General features: G+C 36.0%; 1 protein-coding gene across 12 annotated transcripts in view; it reads left to right on the top strand.

Moving 5' to 3' along the window:
- LOC147828522 (PMS1 protein homolog 1-like) overlaps window positions 1–14,676 on the top strand; it is a 165,754-nt gene that overhangs the window by 44,036 nt on the left and 107,042 nt on the right. For 4 of the 12 annotated variants that reach the window (XR_015450650.1, XR_015450649.1, XR_015450654.1 and 1 more), the window contains exons 6-8: window positions 4,344–4,466; window positions 5,027–5,170; window positions 5,308–6,194. Coding sequence is in view for 3 of the 12 variants with exons in the window: in XM_087209642.1 (XP_087065768.1) it covers window positions 4,344–4,466; window positions 5,027–5,170; window positions 5,308–6,194 (1,154 nt within the window). In the remaining 9 variants the exon portion in view is untranslated. Of the gene's footprint in view, window positions 1–4,343; window positions 4,470–5,026; window positions 5,171–5,307; window positions 6,195–13,197; window positions 14,173–14,676 lie in introns of those variants that run through there. The other 8 variants (XR_015450655.1, XR_015450656.1, XR_015450657.1 and 5 more) reach the window with 4 other exon arrangements.

The raw sequence follows: 14,676 nt of genomic DNA, 5'->3' as shown, positions 1-14,676 counted from the left end.
TCTAAATTCCCTCTGGGTTCCCTGTAGCTTCATAGGACTCTGTTGCCTATGTGTCCTCATGCTCACGATGCACTGGCTGTCCTAATTTGTTCTACAGACTAGTGGTGTTGGCATCAAATGAAAGCGTATTAGAAAAAAAAAAAGTCTCATCTACTGAATCAGAACCTGCATCTTTACAAGGTCCTTAGGTGCACCATGCAGGAATGGAAAGCAGTGATCTAGACCCTGGTAAGCTATAATTCTGTGTGTGGGTGGAACTATTGCAGGAGTCAGTCCTGCAATTGAGAATTATTTTCCCAGTCCGTTTTGAGATAAGTTTTCAGATCTGATCTTGCCCATTTATTTTTAAATTTTCTTTTGAAATAGGATCACTTAAAGATAGCTTTATGGTAATCTGTCAGATATCAGAATTATTGCTATACCTTCGTGTGTTATTTTTGCATGGAGAAATGCAAAGAATTTGGAAAGCGTGTGCTGGCGTTCCATTTACATGGTACTCAAGGGTTGGAGTCTGGTGAAACTGATCCTATCAGTCCATCCCTCTTCTGTCCTTGCACTGTGTGTCTAAACAGGTGTTATGTTTGTGTTGCCACCAGCCACCCATCACCACTCCATGCTCTTTATTTTCATGTTCTTCTTTTCTCTTATATTGCTTGTGTAGTTAGAGGAGACTTGTCCTGTGTCAGAGTTTCTTTGAATCACTTCTTGTCCCTGGCTGAAAGCAATCCTGCGTTGATTTTCAGCTCCCGTTACATGTCCGTAAGTTGTGAAACTTGTCCACCAGGGCCTGCTTACTGCACTGGGATGACAGATCCATTGGCTCATGGGAACCGTGGGTGTAGAGCATCTTTGTATGTCTCTTCCCTGAATGCGAAAGTCCATTTTTTTAATCTGTAGGGCCCTCATATGGGAGGAACAACCTTATTGTGGATGATAGTCTCAACTGAGCCATTACTGTAGAAGTTTGGTTAGGTATCTTTCAGGTGTGGCTTTTTGACCTGATGGAGCTGCTTATGACATTTCTGCATTACTCCGTGCTAACTTCTGCATGAATTCCTTGGTGCTGCCTAATTTTTAACCCCTAAACCATATTATCTGTTTTTAGGATTTAGAATTATTTTCATATTCTTCTTTCTAAACTTGCTTTGTAGCTACTCATTTTAATTTGTTTACAGTCATACCTTTTTATTCCACTGCTCTAAAACTTGTCAAATTTGGTATTTTGATGTGAAAATTTTGTCCCAGTCATTCCTTTGGTACTTGATGTGCAGGAAAACTTGTTGAAGTCAGTGGCCTCATGACTTGTTATCCTTTCCAACCAAAGCAGTTTGTTGGGTACTCATTGTGCCTTCCAGAACCAATTAACAATAAGTACCAAGGTATCACTGTACTAAGTTCAAAGTCCTTTTCATATTGCTCTGTCATTTCTGTTTTCCTGAGGGAAAATCCTCTTATTCTCTGCTATTTTATATGCTTTGAAATTTTAATTTTTGAAATTATTTTGAATGTAGGTTTGCTTTTGTTGTTTTGTTTCCTCTCCTCACTTACCTCTCCCATTCCATAGTTTCTGACAGATACTCCCCTCTCCATTCTGATTCAAAACCAGGCGCTATGTTAGCAGTTGATGCCTCAGCCTGCCAAGATTTTAGACTTCTTTTCCTAGCCAGCTTGGCTTAGCCTTGTTCTTGGTTTTGGAGCTGTCTCTGTTCTTTCCTGTGACCCTGGCAAGCAGCTCCAGACAGTGGTCATGCAGCATTTTAAAGTTTGTTTGTTTTTTTCCAGAGGTGGTGGTATATGAGCTCTAGTTCAAACAGAAAGACTAATTTCAATCCCCTGCCTTGTACAGTGTTCTGTCCTTACCTTCTTGCCAGAATTTAATTTCCAAATGGCATACCTTGTGTCTGATAGTACAGCATGTAGGACTTTTACCTTTCACCATCACTCCCTGTTACATGTTTTGCATTCATAAATCATTATTTGTCTTGCTTTTATGTGACTGGGTCTTTTAAAATTACTTTAGAAATTGATTTTGTCACTGCTGTGTAGTTTGTGCTTGGAGGAGAAGGGAATTTTCAAATGAACTTGTTTCATTCTTCTAACCAGAGTACTTAAGGTATTTAGAAATGTAACTCCATGTTTGTTATGATGGATTTTATGGCTAAAAAGGGGAGAAAGATTCGTGTTAGGCAACCAGTAAAGGTTGTATCAACATGATGAGTGGAGAAGAGGAGGTGGGCTTTATAGACTCTGTAAATGGCAGGACTCTCAGAGTAAAGGAATACAGGAGAATCTGGTTGGACAGCAGGGCAGAAGTGGGGTGACATATTATGAAGCTTTGAGCTTGAGACTGTTTTTGTGACAGTTGCAGTTAGTAAGCATTTGGGAGTGAGAGAAACAGAAACTATAGTATCTGTATCTTAGCATCATTTTATATGGTTAGTTGTTGAAACTATAGCTGTGAAAAAAATTATAGTAATTGGAGTGCAAGAAAAAAGAGTCTAATGATGGAATTCAGAGGGACCATTATCATTTATAGGGGCTACTGAAAGAAGAGAAAACGAGGAAGTGTTGTAGAGGAAGCAGAAAGACCCGTGCAGATCCGTGCAGTGGGGTGCTTCCAAAAGAGGAGCCGCCTGTAATGGCAGGGGCTTCGGGGGGGGGGGGCAAATAAAATGACTGCAGCTGGTCATTAAGGCAGAAGCCAACTTAGAAAGAGGGTTGAAGAGGAAGAAAAGAGAGGCTCATAGCTGAGAAGCAACCAGGAGAGTAGAATTTGTACTTTGCCTTCCATTTCTAAGTTGAGGCCCAGAATCTTGCAAAGGCGGTCTCATTTTTATTTTGTTGCACCAATTTGGTCTTTTGTATTTTATTTCTAAGAACTGTTTCATTTTGCATTCTATATAACTTAAATATAGCTTGTTAAGATTACCATAAATCATTGTAGAGTAATGTACAGCATAACATGCAGTAATTATAAGGTAGAGTGAAAGGAAGCCACTAACAGCTATCTATTTTTTCATTTTCTTCTTTATTCTTACCCTTTCAGACCAGAGGGCAGATTTTTTTTTTTTTTTTAAATCACACAACCAGTAAATGTTTCAGACCTTAGTCTTTCCCTGATGCCCAGTAGGTGTTTTAAGAAGAGTCTCATGTTACCTGGTAAATTATACAACCATTTATAAAGGCTGTGAAGTTTTGCAGTTAGTTAAGTGGTATCATTTTGTAATGGATTATCCAGATTTATTAATTTATTTTTTCTAATTGGCACAATTTGGCATCCTGACAATAATGCACTTAGTGTTCTAAAACTGGTAATGCATCTCCTTCAACACGTATTTCCAAGGGGAGGGACACCCTTAGACAGAGGTGGTAGCCTACAGGCTTGTATTGGTAAGGAGTTTCATGGTTTCTGCTCAACTAAAAATAGCATGCCTATTGACATCCTTGCTTTCTTTAACCTAAGTTACAGTTTTACTATTGGTGTTTCTCAGCAGATTAATAATACATCGCAGTCTAGTTGTTTCAGATAAGAGATTATAGGCCTGTATTTTAATTGACCAAAGTCACATAAGCTAGTAGTGGAGCTAGGATTCAAACCCTAGCAGTCTAGCTCTAGTCTGTACTTTTAACATTCTCTATAGTGTCTTTAGCTGTGTTAATTAGCTAAGGGTAAAAGGAACATGTTCTCTGCCTCACACCCCTTAAATCTCTCTCTTTCTCTGGTTATCTTTTCATGTATCCTTTCTTGTATCCTTTTCCTTGTATCCTTTTTCCTCCTCCATATATTTGTAGCATAAGAATAACTTGTAAATAATTAGTAAAAGTTTTGTAGAAAATATCTTTAAGCAAAACTGAAGGAAGATAAAGTGCGATGGGTTGGTTCCCCAAGGAAGTTAATTCAAAGAATAAAAGACATTTTTTAAAAAAAATTCTGAAATGCAGCCTCAGTAAGATTAGCATTGTGGTATACTCAAAGATATACAGCAACTTCTTCATGGTTAAGAGGAAAGGACAGACATCCAGAAAGAAAGCATAGTGTGCGAAAAGAAACTGTAAAAAGAAGGTAAAGCTGAGTAGAGAGCAGGTGCAGTTTGTCCTATGACTGTTAAATAATTAAAAGTATGACTGAAGATTTTATAAATGTTCATTTTTCCTTAGAGTTATAAACACCAGTTTAGTATGCTGCAGGATTTTATTCAAGGTTAATTCTTCAGATATGACATATATAGCTCTTTAGATCTTAAGCTGAAAATCTATTTTTTTAACCTTTTAATGTATTTGTATAGTGCTAGACCATTGGATGTGGATATTGGATACTCTATGACTGTTTATTATAATTACAGATTTATCTAAGTGGATTCCTTCCAAAGCTTGATGCAGACCACTCTTCCACAAGTCTTTCAACTCCAGAGAGGAGTTTCGTCTTTATAAATAGTCGACCTGCCCATCAGAAAGATATATTAAAGGTAATCACTTTTAGAAAAAAGTATCACTTTGGTCAGAAATTTAAAACCAGCTCTGACATTTGTTAGAGTGTTATAAAAATGACTACTAGAATTTGCTCTAAAATAAGGAAAAGAAGGCAATAAACAGATAATCACTTGTTAAGCATTGTACTGGGTATTATTTACATATTATGTTTTGTTTTCTCTGTACAACAGCGCTGATGCGTAATTTATCCCCATTTGCACTGAGGAAACAAATGTTAAATGACTTACTTAAGGAAAGTAGCCAGAAAGTAGCAATTTTGATTAGAACTCTAGGCCTTCAGAACTTCTATGTCGCTATGATTTTTAGCCTTGAAGCCAGCTGCGCTGGATGCCTGTGTTTCTTAGGATGCTTGTGCTCTGTGTGGGTTCGGGGCCTCCACAGGACTGTCACGACTGCTTACATGCTGGTTTTCCCACTGGGTGGTTGCAACTGCTCAGTGTTTCAGTTGGATCTGCTCCTTTAGATGGTATTTTAAGGTTGGCAGTACTGTATTTAAATGGTACTTTTGTGTTTTATTCACTACATGTATTTCTAGTTAATCCGACATTATTACAATCCAAAGTGCCTAAAGGAATCTACTCGTTTGTATCCCATCTTTTTTCTGAAAATTGATGTACCTACAACTGATGTGGATGTAAATCTAACACCAGATAAAAGTCAAGTATTATTACAGAATAAGGTAATGTTTTCCAGATAATTTTTGTATTAATTTATGCTATATAAATTTATGCAGGCTGTTTTTATATAAAAGACTTGTTTATTTATATTTTTCTTTTTTATTCATTTTAATTTTATCCGTTAATTTGTATTTTTTAGGAATCTGTTTTAATTGCTCTTGAAAATCTGATGACAACTTGTTATGGACCACTACCTAGTACAAATTGTTATGAAAATAATAAAACAGATGTTTCCTCAACTGACATGGTTGTTAGTAAAACAGCAGAAACAGATGTGCTTTTTAATAAAATGGAATCATTTGGAAATAATTACCCAAATGTTGATACTTCAGTCATTCCTTTCCAAAGTGATGTACATAATGATGACTCAAGAAGAAACACTAATAATTATTCAAATCAGCAGACAAGTATTGATGAACATTGTGATGATGATTTTAGTAGTAAAAATTCTGATATTAATAAGGACACTAGAAATACATTTCAAAAAAGCCCAGTGAATAACTTACCATCAGAGGATGCCCAGAGTGCTGATAATGAAATTGGTTTTTTAGGTTCTGTTAAGCATGCCCAACTAGAAAATGGTGGTAAAAGCCATATAGATAAAAAGGGGGGAAATGAAGCAACAGTTCTTGAGAAGTCCTTAGAAATTTGTACAGATGACTGGAGCAAGGGAGATGCACTTAAGAATTCAACAGGAGAGAATATTGAACCTGTGAAAATTTTAGTGCCTCAGGAAAGTTTAGCACATAAAGTGAGCAAGAATAATCATTCAAACCTTGAACAAGAAAATCTCAGAGACAGCCCCTGTAACAAAAAGTCAAATGTGATAGATAACAAATCTGGACAGCTGACAGCCTATGATTTAATTAGCAATCGAGTAATCAAGAAACCCATGTCTGCGAGTGCCCTTTTTATTCAAGAACATCGTGCTCAGTTTCTCATAGAAAATCCTAAGACTAATTTCGAGGATGCAACAGTACAAATTGAAGAAATGTGGAAGACATTGAGTGAAGAGGAAAAACTCAAGTAAGTTTCCAGAGCTTGCATGTGACCTAACTGCTCAACTCTTTCCATTCTATATGACTCACTGGTTTTTAAAAAGTTTTTTTTTTTTAACTTCTTATTTATAGAAAACCAGAATGGAAAATGCCTCTTGGCTTGGCTAGAGTGTATTTTTTGGTATCACTTTTTTTTTAATTTAGGGGCTTTGGGGGGATTATTTTCTGTTTTAAAATGGATTGTTTTCTTTGTACAAGTCTCAACTGCTTTCTGATTTGTTAAATTTGTTGTTAAAGGTTTCTATTATCCTCATTTTGAAACCACCATTTTCTTTTTTAAAAAATTTAACTTCTGTGGCAGGACTTTTTTTAAAAAAAGTTTTGTACTAGAGTTAAAACAATGACGTTTTTAATTTCTTGACTATGCTTTTTAAAAAATTAGTCTCTAAAATGTATAACACGATACAAAGAATTGTATTATTCTGGGATCATTTTAGTGCTATTAATACTATTTCTTCTAAGTATAATTCAAGTTTTGCCTCTATAATGTATTTTTTTTTTATTGGTGCTTTATAACCTATACTGGGTGTTTTGGGGATGTAAATAGGTGGTGGCTTTATGCCTGATTTAAATATTACTCGCATATTTAGATCAGATGATCCAAATAAATGTTCCAAAATACTATGGTGTTTCTAATTAACTTAGAACACTAAATACAAACATAAACAATTATCTCTTGAGTGATCTAGTAGGAAAAAAAGTAGACTTGTACCTCCAGTCATCTGTTGCCAAAAGTGTCTCAGTACTATGTAAAATAGCTGAAAAAAAAAAACCTTTCTAAATGTAATCTGTCACCTAGAGTTATATTTGGTAATAAACTATATGAGTATTAATGGGTTTTCTTTTTTCCCATTAGCTCATTCAGCATTATAAAGACAATATCAGATTAAAAATAATAAAGAGCACTATTAACACCAATATGGAAAGCTTCCATAAATTAACTTTTTTCTTTGGCCTCTTTTAAAATTTTTCTTGTAAGGGGAGATGGAGGCTGTGTTTTGTTCTCTTTCAAACAGTACAGTGAACTTGTCACCCCATTTTCTTAGATGTCATCTCATGAGCAGTTTTGCTTCATGCATACCTTTACTCATTTTACCTCTCTACTCCCTTTGATTTCTGAAGCAGATTCTAAAAATAATGTCACCTATTTTAGAAGCGTTTTAGTGTATATCTCTAAAAGGTAAGACATTTGTGTTTTAAACAACAGAGTAATACAATTAGCCTTTTTTTAAAGCATGGAATTCGGGGGGGGGGGGGGTGGTACCAGGGATCGAACTCAGGTCCTTGCGCTTGCGGGGCAGGCATTGGAACCACTGAGCTAAATCCCCAGCCCCAAAGCATGGAATTCTTAATACATTAAACTATTGATGTTTAGATTTCTAATTATTTCATAAATGCTAGATTTTTAGAAGTTTATATTGAAATCATCATGCAAATAAAGTTTCATAGTTATGTTTGTCTTTAGTTTTACCTAATTACAGTTATCGAGTGTGTTAAAGATAAGTGGATTAGGTCTGGGAGTGGTGGTGCACACCGCAATCCCAGCTGCATCCTGCTGAGGCAGGAGGCTGGCAAGTTTGAGATCCTGTCTCAAGAAATAAAGTGGGCTGGGGATATAACTCAGTGGTAGAGCACTTGTAAATATAGCATGTGCAAGGCCCAGGGTTCAGTCTCCAGTACCAAAAAAGGGGGGATGCTAAGTGGATTTCATTGAAACATGGCATGGTACCCCATAAATATACGTATCAGGAGGAAAAAGATGAGCAGGCTTAACTTTTAAGTACAGTACCCATTAAAGTTGAATTGCATCGCCTAGAGAGAGGTGACGGATTGAGGATTGTCTGAGAATAGAAACAACCCATGGATGTGTCCAGTTCTCGTGGAAGTAGGAACAGTATCTAACAGCTTAAGATGGAACTGTGCTTCCATTTGTTCTTTCAACAGCAAGTAGTACTACGGTTGTCTTTTGGGGGCTGTCTGTGTTGTTTCTCCTTGTGGGTCCCAGGTGTCAGATTACTAGGATTATGGTTCATAGTCCTCATCTAGTAATTGTTTATGTTCAGGTAGTATGTAGAACCACCCCCATTTTTTTCTATCTCATATTGCCATCAGGTAGACAAATGAAACAGCAGGGCTTAGAAACTACACATAGCTTCTAACAAGGGTCATTCTTTGTTAACTTTTGGTAAAAATGTTGTCAATCTCATGGATTGTTATGACGATGGAATCATGTATTGATAAGACACAAGATCAAAGACAGACCCAGAAAATAATTGATTAATATGTGAATATTATCAGTTTTTAATCTGTGAAAGGGAATTTCACTGTTGTGAATGACATTTTTCACTTACTGAGTCAAGATTCAATTTAATTTGAACTCCAGAAATAGAAATTTGTCATGAAAATGTAAGTATCTTGGAAGCAGAAGTGTAGTTGTATGTCACAAAATGCTATTTTACAGTTTTTCAGAGCCAATCAGTGATGGCGAACCTACAGTACATGTGCTGCAGATGGCTGTTTGAAAGCTCTGAAAGGTTCAGAGCTTTTAAATGAGACCATCACAGGCCTACGGTCCATGAGCTGTGGTCAGCTGAGTCCAAAATCATAAATGAGAGACTAGAACAAAACTGATAGCTCACCCAAGAATGACATTATTACCACTTGACTTTTGGACTTTATCTTGGAATTCTTACTATGATCCTAAATTCTGCAAGGCATATAAAGCATCTAAGAGTAGACTGCTCTTCTACAGTTCATTCCATCTTTCCTTTATTCCTGTTCTTCCTATTTTCCATTCTTTCTCTTCTTTCCTTCCTCCTCTCCATTCTCTTTCTTCAAGTAGGAAATATTAAAGATTTTGTGTGTGTAAGGCCCTGAGTACTCCAGCTACTCACTTTAGTTATAAAGAAAACATACTTTCCTTATGCATAAGTGGTGCATTTTACTGAGGAAGACATATTTAAGCAACTAGTAATCATAGAATGAAGTGACTTTTAAGGTAAGGAAAACATACAGTTATTAAAACACTTAGCATTTGGGCTTAATTTCATCTATGGGACCAGGAGTTTTTTCCCAGAGTAGAAACTAACAGAGGTTTTAAGAACTCGTCAAACTGGGAGGAATGTAGTGTTATTGGGGAACTGAAAACTGCATGAAAGTGTATGGTAAGAAAAAAAGATGAAGAAGGCAGGAACCAGAGCATAGGAACCTAAGAACTAGAATCGGGGTTTTCCAGCTGCGAACCTTTGGCTGAGAGCTTAGGACAGACTAGAATGGGAGATGCTTGTCGTTTTTGTTTTTTTAAGGATTTTTTGTACCCTCATTTTCTTAACCTTTTTCTCCATTGAATTACGATCCCTGTTTGAGCCAGTAACCTGCCACTGAGGTCTCAAGTCATTTGCTGTTAACTTGGGCGTTCATTTGCAGTAGCTGTAAATATATTTCTTCTTAAAATAACTCAAAGTACTTCAATTGCAGTACTATTGAAAATGGGAGATAAACTACAGTTAAATGTAATCTCGGGGACATTATTTGATTTGATTACTGATCAAATCAGGGTATTTTCCATTCAAGTTGCTGAATCTCATGAGATTGCTACAAAGGTAGCAGCTGATTTACTTAACATTTACCTAATATTCCTTCAGACTTAGCTTTTTTTAATTTGCCAGGGAACTAATTAAATTGACTTTGAATAAATCAAAAGATTAGTACCATATGTGAAAATTTGCACATTATAATTAATTACAAATGGTAACCTTTGTCTTGAACTCATTTTCCACCACAAAGGAAAATTACTGAATTTTGAATGTCCAAGAGCTAAAAATACTTATTTGTAATGCCCACTGAAAGTCATGTGTTTTATATAAGTAATCCAAAACTTGACATTCTAAGGATAAATGAGAGAAAGTAATTTTTAAAAATGTATTGCATGTTAAGTAAATGAAACAATGAAGCCAGGTCCTAATCAGGTAATATTGCCTCATATTTCTTCACTAAACATGTACAGCACTGAAGGCAAATTATGTGGTGTCATGGGCTTTTGATCTCACTTTTAACGTTTATTAGGGTTTACTCAGTAATGCCGTTTTTCAACATTTGGGACTATTTTCGTGAATTATGAACTGAGAATAGGATACTATTCTTTTGACATATTCCTTGAAATTCTTCATATAAATATCTCAACATCTAGTCATTTGAGAAGCAGACATTTGACTTTTCCTTCTGAGAAAACTTTCGACCTATGGAGAGAGAGATAGTAAACGTCACCATTCTTTTTTGGTACTGGGGATTGAACCCGGGGACCTTGTGCTTGTGAGACAGGCAGCGAAACCACTGAGCTAAATCCCCAGCCCCGTAAATGCCACCATTTACTTTATGCCAAGACCTACTCCAGCTGGCACTTTTTAACTCATTCCTCATAACAAACTATGAAGCACATGCTGACTGTCAATATATTATTCCTTATGAGCATTACTGAGGCATACAAAAGTCAATTTGCGTAGGTCTACAAGGCTACTAATGGCAGAGCAAGGCCACACTGGCTTTCTCCTCTGGCTTTAACTGGTCTGCTCATAACTGCTATGCTTTAGTGAACACTCAGCAGTAGTTCCCATTCTCGGCAAGCACTGTAATCACCTGGAGACTGTTTTAAAATAGGCCACCCTGCACCTAGGTCTGAGAATTAGTAACTTTGACAACGGAGCCTAGGCAATCAGTTTTTCACAAAAAGCATTGCCACAGCTGCTGTGCTGGACTGTCTTGGGCCCAAGATGTTTCATTTTACTCCTTTTGTATTAATATCATTAATTATGACTCGATTTATTTCTGCTTTTAGGTCTGTAAGTTTTTCTTCATATAATTTGAAGTTCTGTTACTAGATACATAAGCCTCTCTGATGGCCACTTTACCTGTGATATTACATCTTGTGCTGAAATTTACTTCATCTTGTATTACAGTAGCCTCTCTGACTTTTCTATATATATCTTTTTCTCATTCTTTTAATTTTTTATTTTGTCAAAAAGTAAAAATCTTACATGTCTACCATTTTTTTATTTTCTGTTTATCCTGTCTGTTTTATTTCTTCTATTCTTCCTTTTTTTGGAGGGAGAGGAGGTTTAAAGTTAAATACGTGTTCATGTCTAATTTTAATTTTGTTGCCTTTATATACATTTGCTTTGGTGACTACATTATGTGTCCTTAATTTTTCATAAACTAGACTCATAAATGTAAAAAATCTGGCAGGTAAAATTCTACTTATGTCTAGTATCATTGTTTAATACTGCAAATATGCTGGTAGAAACTTTCCTTCTTAATCTAAAATACCAATTTATTCTTTTTGAAGGACATTTTTGCTGGATATAATCAAATTTGGATTTTGCTATTTAAAAGATGTCACTGTTATTTATATTTCTGATGATATTCACCCTTTTTTCCCCTTTCTCTCTGACTAATACTAGGATTTTATCTTAATATTTGCTTTTCATGAGTTTGATTCTAATGTATCTAGCTGTGGATTTCTTTATATTTATCTGCTTTGGATTTGCTGCTTTTAGATCTGTTAGTTGTTAGATTTTGTCACACCAGCTAATTGTTAGGCCTTATTGGTTCAAATATTGTTTTGTTTTCCAACTTTCTATTTTTCAGTTTAGGACTCCCAATTTTTTTTTTTTTTTTTGTACCGGGGATTGAACTCGGGACCTTGCACTTGCGAGGCAAGTGCCGGAACCACTGAGCTAAATCCCCAGCGGGACCCCAATTTTTTAAATCTAGAATTTCCATTTTCATTTCATCTTTTCTTTTCTTTTCTTTTTGGTACCAGGGATCGAACTCAGGACCTTATGCTTATGAGGCAGGCTCAGCGCCACTGAGCTAAATCCCCAGCTCATTTCATCTTTTAAAAATAATTTTTGTTGATATTTCTTCTATTTAAGCATTTATGAAAAATCTATTCTTTATGTGTGTGTGTGTGTGTGTGTGTGTGTGTGTGTGTGTATGTATATTTCCTAGTTACAACGTTTGTGGCATCTTAAAATTGGCTTCTACCGGTCACTTTGTTTTTCTGGTACGGGGGATTGAACTCAGGTCCTTGCGCTTTCGAGGCAGGCAGTGGAACCACTGAGCTAAATCCCTGGCCCCCAGTCACTTTTTATCTTGACAGTGACTCACATTTTTTTGTTTTATTGCTTCAGTGGTAACTTTTAATTGTGTGACTGGACATTGTGGGAAATCTGTTTAAAACTCTGGATTCTGCTTTCTTCTTCTGAGAAGTATTAATTTTTGTTCCACCAGATACTTAAATTACACATCACCTTCAGCCTGTGAAGCCTTTGTTTTTCACTTTGTTGGAGAGCGATTGTGAGGGTTTTGCCATTAGTCCTAGGGCAACTTCTTTAATTCTAGGACAGATTTTTTTTTTTTCTCACTATAGGTTATGGCCCTTCTCCAGTTTGAACTGAAAACCCAAGGTGTTTACTGAGCCATAAACCATGTGTGATTCAGACTCCACACTTCGATGCTTCCTCTGCACTGGGCAGCATCAGAAAGCTCTCTTCAGCTCACTTAGCCTCCTAATGGCTGTTTTCCTCTTGGCTGTCACACACAGGATTTTCTCTCTCAAGTTGTTCTAGAAGCAAGTAGCTGTAGGTTCTTATGACACAGGCTCCTGACTGAGGCCGGGCCACTTCTCACCCCTTACTCCTAGAAACTGGCCTCTGGGTAATAGCTGTCTAAACATAGAAATGTGGACCATGCCAATTTCTGCCCACTCTGGCTGTTCTTCAGAGCTTATTTTAAATAGATGAATTTTATATTTTGTTTACAATTTAGCGTAACCATATACAGGAGGACTAGGCCAGTACATGGTTTATTATTGGACCTATAATATCAGTTCTTTGGGTGTTTTAAAAATTTACTGAAAATATTACCATACTTCTGACATGACCTCATTAGTACTGTTTTGTCTTTATTCTTAGATATGAAGAAAAGGCCACTAAAGACTTGGAACGATACAATAGTCAGTTGAAGAAAGCTATTGAACAAGAGTCACAAATACCATTAAAAGATGGCAGAAAAAAGATAAAATCCGCCAGCGCCTGGAGTCTGGTACAGAAGCATAAGTTGAAAGCCTCGTTATCTAATCAGCCTAAACTCGATGAGCTTCTTCAGTCCCACACTGAAAAAAAAAGGAGTGAAAATATTAAAATAATATAAGTCCCTTTTTCTATGAAAAACTTGAAAATAAATTTTGAGAAACAAAAGAAATTTGACTTAGAAGAAAAAGATGAGCTCTGCTTGATCCACAATCTCAGGTTTCCTGATGCCTGGCTAATTACATGCAAAACAGAGGTGATGTTACTGAATCCATATAGAGTAGAGGAAGCCTTGCTATTTAAAAGACTTCCTGAGAATCATAAACTTCCTGCAGAGCCACTGGAAAAGCCAATTGTATTAACAGAGAGGTATGGTGAAATAATATAATTTTTAAACTCTAAGAACATGAATTCGCACCAGGGATTCAGCTTAGTGGGTCTGGCGCCTGCCTTGCAAGCACAAGGTCCCGAGTTCAATCCTTGGTACCAAAAAAAAAAAAGAACATGAATTCATGCCAGATTAGAAATAGAAGGTAAAAGTCTGTTAGTAGAGATACATGATATTTAAAGAAAAATGATATTTAAAGAAATCTTGTAAAAATTTTATTCCTTTTTTTTTTTTTCCCCCGGTACCGGCGATCAATCTCAGAACCTTATGCTTGCCAGGCAGGCTCAGTGCCACTGAGCTACATCCCTGGCCCTAAAACTTCTATTTCTAATCTTTAGTGGAACTAGTTGCTTGTAATTTTGTAATCTACATAGTTCACTTCTGTATTTAACAAATATCAAGCTTATTTCTCCAGCACCTTTGTAACTTTCCTAGAATAATTTTGACGTTAGATTGTTATGTCTTTTTAACATTTTTAAAAGTACACTACAGTAGAATTACACAGTGAAGTCTTTATGAATAGTTACCAAGCCTTTGCCACATTTTCTTTGTCCTTTTTATATACACACATATTTTCTTTCCTTTGCTAAAGAAATTAAGAACAACTTCTACTGTTAACATCCTTCAGTATATTGCTCTCAAAACTGGCTGTTTTCATAGTTGACCCTAAGTAACTTTTTCATAATTTACACAGCACTAATTCCTTGGAATTGATCCTCATTGTCTCAAAATTTTAAATCTAATATATATATCCAAGATCCAGTCAATACATTTTGTTATGTATCTTACATTCCTTAATATCACACCCTTGTCTTTTCACACTTACTGAGTTACTTCGTAGAATGTCTTCTTGCCTGTTTGTTTCTACTTCCTTGTGATAGTATTTAACTTTTTCCCTAACTCATGTTGAATTGGAAGTTAGCTCTGTAAAAATGAAAAAACAATACCTGGCCTATTAACATTTTCTTTTATTA

Source organism: Heterocephalus glaber, unplaced genomic scaffold (assembly GCF_053883595.1).
Source record: "Heterocephalus glaber isolate CG9 unplaced genomic scaffold, H.glaber_assembly_v1.0 deba00001058, whole genome shotgun sequence".
Classification (NCBI taxonomy): Eukaryota; Metazoa; Chordata; class Mammalia; order Rodentia; family Bathyergidae; genus Heterocephalus; species Heterocephalus glaber.
Note: the sequence above shows the minus strand (reverse complement) of the source record. Positions and strands in the feature narration are given on the sequence as shown.